The sequence below is a fragment of the Fulmarus glacialis genome, unplaced genomic scaffold, assembly GCF_000690835.1.
Source record: "Fulmarus glacialis isolate BGI_N327 unplaced genomic scaffold, ASM69083v1 scaffold1221, whole genome shotgun sequence".
NCBI classification, from domain to species: domain Eukaryota; kingdom Metazoa; phylum Chordata; class Aves; order Procellariiformes; family Procellariidae; genus Fulmarus; species Fulmarus glacialis.
The window spans coordinates 4,894-13,771 of NW_009193162.1; the positions used below are offsets into that span (position 1 = coordinate 4,894).

At 41.9% G+C, this 8,878-nt stretch overlaps 1 protein-coding gene across 1 annotated transcript; it reads right to left on the reverse strand.

Moving 5' to 3' along the window:
* Positions 1–1,321: 1,321 nt before the first annotated feature.
* Positions 1,322–7,951, reverse strand: LOC104083728 (SWI/SNF-related matrix-associated actin-dependent regulator of chromatin subfamily D member 3-like). The gene is made up of 4 exons (XM_009587327.1): positions 7,886–7,951; positions 5,522–5,644; positions 1,917–2,018; positions 1,322–1,818 (listed from the first exon to the last, which is right to left on the reverse strand). The coding sequence occupies exons 1-4, from the start codon at positions 7,943–7,945 to the stop codon at positions 1,765–1,767; spliced, it is 339 nt and encodes a 112-aa protein (XP_009585622.1). The 5' UTR covers positions 7,946–7,951; the 3' UTR covers positions 1,322–1,764.
* Between the last annotated feature and the right edge of the window lie 927 nt (positions 7,952–8,878).

Here is an 8,878-nt window from a genome sequence, read left to right on the forward strand (position 1 = left end):
CTCAAGCAAAGAGGTACAGCTATGCTTTTTCTTACACCAATGGTTTTGCATGACGGTACCACCATCATATGACTGCAATCAAATGTAAATTTTCCGAGACATCTCTGAACACAATGGTCAGAGTAAAAGCTATGGCACTATTAATGTGAAAGCAGAGGTATTAAATAAAGGGGTGGAAGAGAAGACTCTCTCTTCTGTGAGTGGACAGAAGAAACCTTTAAGTTCAACTAAGAAAGAAATTGTCAAAAATAGAAGGACAATACTACAGCAAAATGCATTATTCAGAAGAGCTGCCTCCCTTCTGTACCACATGTGAATTTGATTCTCTTTCCAAGAAAGTGAAAGAAAGGAGATGAAAAGGAGTAACCTAGAAGAGGATTTTGAGTTGCCACATCATCTGTACAAAGGATTATACTTTGGCGGCTGCTTTTTGGACTAGAAATCATGTTGGGCCATTAATTACAAACTAGTCTATGCACTAAAAAAAATGAGGCTGGGGAAGGATTTAATGAAGATGTCCCTGCTTTCAAGTAAATATGGTATATATTCCCATAGTCTGAATTTGTTGTACATTTACAAAGGAGACGGTTTCCAAGGGATACGTTCTCTGTGCTATTTAAGGCTGATAGTGCTTTATAATCAACAGCATCATATATTACCAGTATGTACCATGTATGGGGGAACTAAGTAATTCGTAGTAAGAGGCAGTTCACCTATGACCAATCCAGGGACTCTGTTAACATCTTGAAGTAAAGAGAAAACTGCCATGTTGTACGAAGTTAAGCTTGGATTCTGCACCAACTTAACAATTAGGGAAGTTCTTTTCAGTGCTGATCCCTACTGGCACACAGAGAAACATTTAAGAAATCTTGTATTTTACATATATGCTTACTGTTAATATCTGCTGTGTTCAAGGCAGGTTATCAGCAAAGCACCACTAAGTTATTTTCATCTTCTCAGAATGCCTCATCTCTTGCTTCAACCTCAGCTTTGCTAACACCACTGATACTAAGGATGCCTAAGAAGCTCCTATCTTGGGGATAATTCTCTTCCTCTCAGTACAGCACACTGATCATACCCATCTAGTGATATGTAATTCAGTCTACCTTTCTCTGCGGGGGCAAGGGAAAGCGGAAGTGGTAGAGTTTGCAGAAGAGATGTCCTGACTATACTTCTTTCCAGAGGGGCTCTTCATTCCAGGAATGAAAATCCTCCTAGTTTGTTCTTTCACATGGTGAGATGGCTTCTTGCACTGCTCCAGCTGCAATAAAAACTCCACATTCCACAGCATTCCACAGGTATAACGAAGACTATCTTGTCTAACTCCAGACAAGTTACTATTTGAGACTCTTAGGTAACATAGGATGAGAACTGCATTTATTTCTCTAAATCTGTAGTCTCCTATAACACCCACCTCAACCTCCCCCATCAATGCTCCCATGATTCTGTGCATAGCCCATTAGGATTTGCTGTGTAGTGTCTGAATTTTCCACTAAAACTTAATGATGTGCGTTGATGAATGAACCTTTAATCTTCTTTAACACTGACACTTGTACGGTGCTGTCTCTGGCCTGGAATGGTTTGAGACACCCCCCATGGGCAAGATTTTCAAGGGTCACTCTAAAGCTGGTGTTCTGACTGGTGTGTTGATGGTACATTCTCATCCAGTCAGGAAGCAGGTCCATGTGTAACAGTGAGCTAAGTAACACTGAAAAGTCCACTGGTTTGGTGGTCATGATGCCAATGGGATCTTGTGAGCAGTACTTATGTGTTGCGCACTCCCAGAGATTGTTCCAGTTCCTGCCGGCGCTGCTGGATCTGAAAGAAAAAGAGAAACTGTACAGTTCAGCAGATTCAATTGTTCAGTGGCAGGAAGATTAATTTATAAGCCAGAAGTGTGGATAATTCCTTCATACCTTGCAGTAGAAATATCTGCTCACAGCCTCTTGAGACCATGGCTCATGATAAAATTCAGCTCTGCGTTCTTCCTCTGGGTTTCCAACTACATCAGTCATCACCTGTGACAAAAATAAAAATATTTTTCACTATAGCTCTTCTACCACATAGAGAAACATTCAGATTTACCTAGAGTCAAAATTTATCTACATTACTGCATTAAAAATGTTCAGGACTGTTCTCTAAGCCCAAGGCAAATGGACAATGAATGGCATGTGTGCTTACTACCAAAACAAGATGGTCGCATACAAACTGTGAACTGTGAACAGCTCCTAACCTCTGCTCCTCAGCTGTGCGAAGGAATAATTCTGGACACCAGCAGTTGCCCAGGCTAAGTGCCACGATCTCTAAAAATTAATAGCATGGACAGTTTAGTTCCAGTGCCCAGGACAAGTTCCCTGGCACTGTATATTTTATTAGCCTATGTATCCAAAGAACCTCAGTAGTTACCCATACACAGGATAACAGCTTGAAATTGTTAAAATATTCACATCAAATTGAAGCAGAACTCTATACAGTGTTGCCCTTATCTCAAAGCATATATTACCTTGATTTCAAGGAAAGTTCTGATGGGGAAAGCATTACGGAAAAATAACTCTATTGAAATGTGAGGAACAGAAAACCCTACAATTCCACAATGGCCAAAGTCCTGAGCTGATTTTTCAGTCTCTACGCAACGGCCAAGAAAGCAAGATTTGAAAAACCAACAAGTTGTTTAAAGAACTAGTGGATGGGACCACCTGGAAAACTGCCCTTAGGGACAAAGGAGCTGAACAGAGGTGGCAGCTCTTTAAGGACATTTTTCTTAGAGTCAAAGAGCTCTAAATTCCCATGTGTACGAAACTGGGCAAGGAAGGCAGGAGACCGGCATGGCTCAGTAAAGACCTCCTGGTCAAACTGAAGTGTAATAAGGAAATGCACAGGCAACGGAACCAGGGACATGTATCTTGGGAAGAATATAGGGATGCTGCCCGGATGGGTAGGGATGGGCTCAGGAAAGCTAAGGCACAGCTGGAGCTGAATTGGGCGAGGAGTGCAAAGAACAGTAAGAAGGGCTTTTACAGATACATTGGCTAGAAAAGGAAGATTAAAGAAAATGTACGCTGCCCCCCACCCTGGTAAATAAGACAGGAGAACTGGTGACAACCAATATGGGGAAGGCTAAGTTAATCAACATTTTTTTTTGCCCCAGTTTTCTATGGTAATCTCTCTTCCCACATCTCTCAAGCCCCTGAACCTCAAAGGGGAAAGAAGTCCCTCCCATTGTAGGAGAAGATCAGGTTTGAGACCATGTGAGGAAGCTATACATAGACAAGTCCACAGGACCTGACGAAATGCATGCCAGGGTCCTGAGGGAACTGCTAAGTTAATCAACATTTTTTTTTGCCCCAGTTTTCTATGGTAATCTCTCTTCCCACATCTCTCAAGCCCCTGAACCTCAAAGGGGAAAGAAGTCCCTCCCATTGTAGGAGAAGATCAGGTTTGAGACCATGTGAGGAAGCTATACATAGACAAGTCCACAGGACCTGACGAAATGCATGCCAGGGTCCTGAGGGAACTGGCTGATGTAGTCACTAAGCCGCTCTCCAACATATTTGAAAAGTCACGGCAGTCAGGCGAAGTCCGCAGTGACTGGAAAAAGGGAAACATCACACCCATTTTTAAAAAAGGTAAAAAGGGAACTACCGACCAGCCTCACCTCTGTGTCTAGTAAGATTATGGAACAGATCCTCCTGGAAGACATGTTGGAACATATGGAAGGCAGGGAGGTGGTTAGACACAGCCAACATGGCTTCACCAAAGGCAAATCGTGCGTGACTAATCTAGTGGCCTTCTATGATGGAGTGACTGCATTGGTGGATAAGGGAAGAGCAACTGATGTCATCACCTGGGTCGCGGCAATCCTCAGTATCAATACAGACAGAAGGATAAATGGATTGAGAGCAGCCCTGCAGAGAAGGATTTGGGGATACTGGTGGACAAAAAATTAGATATGAGTTGGCAATGTGCGCTTGCAGCCCAGAAAGCCAATTGTATCCTGGGCTGCATCAAAAGAAGGGTGGCCAGCAGGTCGAGGGAGGGGATTCTGCCCCTCTGCTCTGCTCTGGTGAGACCCCCCCTGCAGTGCTGCGTCCAGCTGTGGGGTCCACAGTGCAAGACAGACACGGACCTGTTGGAGCGGGTCCAGAGTTGGCCACAAAAATGGTCAGAGGGCTGGACCACCTCTCCTATGAAGAAAAGATGCGAGCGTTGGGGTTGTTCAGCCTGGAGAAGAGAAGGCTCTGGGGAGACCTTATTGCGGCCTTTCAGTACTTAAAGGGGCTTATAAGAAAGATGGAGAGAGACTTTTTACAAGACCTGTAGAGACAGTTCAAGGGGCAATGTTTTAAACTGAAAGAGGACAGGTTTAGATTAGATGTAAGGAAGACTTTTTTTTACGATGAGGGTGATGAGACGCTGGAACAGGTTGTCCCGAGAAGTTGTGGATGCCTCATGCCTGGAAGTGTTCAAGGTCAGGCTGGATGGGGCTTTGAGCAACCCGATCTAGTGAAGATGTCCCTGCCCACAGCATGGAGTTGGACTGGATAACCTTTGAAGGTTCCTTCCAACCCAAACCATTCTATGATTCTGTGATTCCGTAAAAAAATAAAATTCTGATGACTAAGTCTCCAGCATCACAGAATCAAGGGTAAATATAAAATTATTAGCATCTTTTGCAGAGTAGTATTATGCAATCACAATTCTGATGCCAGCAGGACAGAACATTATAGCAAAGGCCCTTATGGGACTGGTTGTCAGTCAGGAAGAACACTGAACAACTGTTCTATGTATGCAGCTAGAGAAGCTCCACAACACCTTAGTTTGTAAGCTCTTCAAGCTAAAGGCTGCTTTATTTAAACATTCTTTCAGATGCCTGTCCCCTTTTGAATACAATACAAATAATAATCATAATCTTAACAGCATATTTTCGGAAGACTACTGACTACAAACTAGACATTTATATTTGAAAGACACAATGATTTTATTAAAATAATTTCATGGATTCATTAATACAACTGGTTTTGAGGCATCTGAGTTAAAGGCACCAAGTGTGAAACTTTATGAGGAACAAATTATTAATTTTTGCTGGCAAACAACTGAACTTCTTTACATTCCATTTCTTCGGTATCTCAAAGCTAAGCTCAAAGGCAGCCGATATTTAATCTGCCTATTTCTTATATAAGATTAAACTATGAACTAACAAAACACCAAAATTGTGTTATTGTACTATAGGATGCTCCTGATGAATTTCATATAGCTTTAATTTTACGGAGTACACCAACACAGCCCTGCACTTTGATCTTACTGTCTGACCACAAATCCCCATTAAGCACCGCTGTTCCACTGGAAGTGGAATTCAGCCTAAACTGTCTTTCCTGCATACTGTCTGCTCTGGGATTGCAGTATTCCAGTCACTGTCTGTCTCCCACCAATTTTCTATCCTGGATGTTTTAGCTATACACTCCATATACACTTAGATAAAATTCTGGTTCCACTATTCATTCTTCTTCAAACCTTAGCTCACCTTAAGATCCCTACTTTGGGACCGGAGAAGGTCTTGGATGTATCCTTTAGGATCTTTGGAGAAACTCAGCATGAAATCACGTTGTATTTTTAACTGATTTATGGATTCGATTGTCTCGTGAATCTGACAGAAAAAAACAAAGCAGATGTTACTTAATTCCTCCCATGTTCCAGTGACCCTGAGGTCAGCCCCATTAGCATCTTTGTATTTCTTGTAATGGACAAAGGCGACAATTCTACACCGCAGACTTGTGCAGCTTCCCATGGCTTTTCCCCTTCAAAGACGGAGTTAACCGCAATCCTGCAATTACACTTTGGTTTCACTTGTACTTCTGCAATACAAGTATGTACAGGATTCTTCTTCACTTCCTGCGTTGAACTGCTGGATGGCATGCTATATACAATACTGAAGAGCTAAGTCATGTCACTATATAATGCAGTAATTTCCTGTGTATAATCAGTCTTCTGCCAAGTCTGGGATTTTTCAGGAAAGGTGCTTTAAACAGTACCCAATGCAAGAAAGCAGTTATTCCCCTGGTTAATCATCATCATATCTTCAATACCCTGCTGTGATCCTTAAAATTTCTAGTGATTGTCTAATCAAGTCCATGTTAAATGAACTCACATAACAGCCATGACTTCTAGATTTTTTCTTACGAGAAAGCCTATTAAAGTCACAACGGCTGCAAAAAGAAGAGTGTGAACAATGAGAAATCAGGAGTATGGAAGGTTTATAGAAAATGAGTCATCAGAAATATTATGAAAAAAATGAGCATTAACCAGCAGGGAAGAATGAAGACTCCAAAGAGAAGCCAAGGTCCTATAATCATCCTGGATAACAAAATCAAGTATGATCATGGGAGACAGTTAATGAATCATTTGCACATACACAGACAGAAAAACAAACTTTTGCTACCCTGTTCCTCAAAATTCTAGTTTAAGATTGTAAACCTATCTTGTTTAATTTCATGTATACATCTATTTTGCCAAAACAGGTAATGCGGCCAGGCACATGGGAGAAAATAATCCTCCCTGATCTGGCTATGCCATCCAGGCCACTAGTGTAGGCACAACTGTATGGTATGTTACCACAAGAGAGCTGCTGTCAACTTAAAATCATTCCTTATTTGGGAAAATGATGTAGCCATGCTGGAGAGAAATCTGTTGGCATGCACCGAGTTTCCACTAGAGGACTCTGTGACAGCACAGCAATAAATGGTACAGACGGTAACAATGCAGCAGTCAATGCCTCTTTACCCAGAAGTGACTTCAGTAACTTCACTAATCACAGTGAAGTAATTACACATTGCCCTCTGCTGTAGCAAATGCTTAAAAAATAGGTGATACAGACATGGGGAAAGGTGAGCTGGACTGGAAACAGAATAATCCTGTGCATGCTGCATGCAAGCCTACACAGGCTGGGAACCAACTGGCTGAGCAGCTGCCCTGCTGAAAAGGACCTTTCTCAAGAGCCATAAACCAAAAGATGCTGCAACGGTTACCAGAATCTATAGGACTGCTAGTGTCCAAACCCCCTTTAAAATTGCATTTAGACCACAGTTTAACATATTTGTTTGTATTAGAGGTAAACAAACACAAACTGGGCCTGACTGTATGTCACATAAATCATCTCTGGTCCACAACGTCACACCTCTTCTTCCCTTGCTCTGAGAAGCCACTTTTGTTTATCCCTTACCAAGCCAAATCAGCCATTTGCACATGTGCCAAAAGCTGGCTAACAGTCCCCGTGACATGAACGCTTAATACAGCCTGCAGAATTCACCACTGCTGTAAGACAGATACTATTATTTGAAGTACACATGATCCTCTTTCAATAACACTGAAAACAAGTCTGCCAAACGGCTCCAAGTGATTTTTCTGCCATGCATTTTCCATATTTGCACCTACTGCAGAAAGCTGTTCTGCAACCACGCATGCACAAAACACGTCTGGACTATGAGATTCTCTTAGCTTTGCCTTATAGCAATTTAGCAAGATACCATGACCTCTCAATAAAAAGTTGAAGTCAAAGAGTTCAGATGATTCTTGAATGCCACGGGACTCATTAGACTTCCTGTGAAACTCTGCTTCTATCACCTCGACAGCTGTGTCAGGCCATGGATCAAATCCTAAGTGGAAATGCCACTCACCCTTCAGTATTCGCATTGCATGTGGCTGATTCATCCCTCGAAAGCTCATCCAATTGATGTATTTGCATTGCATGTGGCCGATTCATCCCTCGAAAGCTCATCCAATTGAGAAGTCCCTGTCTCACAACATTACTGTCTTTGACGTGGGACAGCAAACACATGAAGGTACACAATGAGCATACATGCCATGTGATACTTTACTCCTGGGCTAGTACCTTGTTGTCCAATGCTGTAATCTCCTGTTGGTTAGCTGTTGAAAGAAGAAAACTACTCATCTGTCCCTTTAACGGGTCTTCAACTTCTACATCTATGTCATAACAAGCCGTCTTCTTCTGATCGTTGGGGTCAACACTATGGAGAGTATAACAGAAGATCATGAGAACTGAATAATGAATCAGAATAAATATCCATTCAGCCCAGAATACACTCTTTGATAAAGCCTGTTGCACATGCTGTGAGAAGAGTTTAAGGACAGAGTATCTTTATATATTTGTATATCCTAGTATATCCTCTCATCTTTCATCTGTCAGAATTCAGAGACTTTTGAGCTGGAGGTTTTGTCCAGACCACCAACTTTAATAGCTGCTAATGGACATAGTCTTCATGATAGTCTAACATCTCCCTGAGACCTGTTATAACTCTGGCCTCCAAAGGTTCATGATAGTCTAACATCTTCTTGAGACCTGTTATAACTCTGGCCTCCAAAGCAATCCTCAGTGGTAAATACCATACTGGTATGGTCTCTGCTCGACTGCATCTTTTTTGAGATAGGGTAAGCAGAACTGTACGCTACCATTCTGGATGTGAGCTCATAATGACATTTCATTTGGTTCTTGGTTCCTTCTCTAATAAGCACTGTAGTTGTTTTGGCAGTTATGCAGCACTGTAATGATTCCCAGCTACTTCTTAAGAGGCAGCAGTGAATTTGGGGACCACCATTTTGTTTGTAAAGTTGCCTGCTTAATTCTCCTAAGAATATAGCCAGTCATGCCTTCCTGTTACAGAAGCTATATTGACTCTTCCCCAATATATCACACGTCTATTAACTCCATTCTCTACTACAGTTAGTACCAATTGGCTTCCGATATCCAGATTGGTCCTGGTATGTTTCTGGCACCATGTTAACTATTTACCACCCCTCCGGTACTGAAGGAGATTTCAGTAATAGGTAACACATTGTATAGAATCATAGAATCATTTGGGTTGGA

Coding starts and splice junctions, on each gene's coding strand:
- LOC104083728 (XM_009587327.1), bottom strand. CDS start 7,945: ATGAGTAGTTTTCTTCTTTCAACAGCTAACCAACAGGAGATTACAGCA. Junction 2,019..5,521: donor CCCAAAGTAGGGATCTTAAG/GTGAGCTAAGGT, acceptor TTTTTGTCACAG/GTGATGACTGATGTAGTTGG. Junction 1,819..1,916: donor GCAGATATTTCTACTGCAAG/GTATGAAGGAAT, acceptor TTTTTCTTTCAG/ATCCAGCAGCGCCGGCAGGA.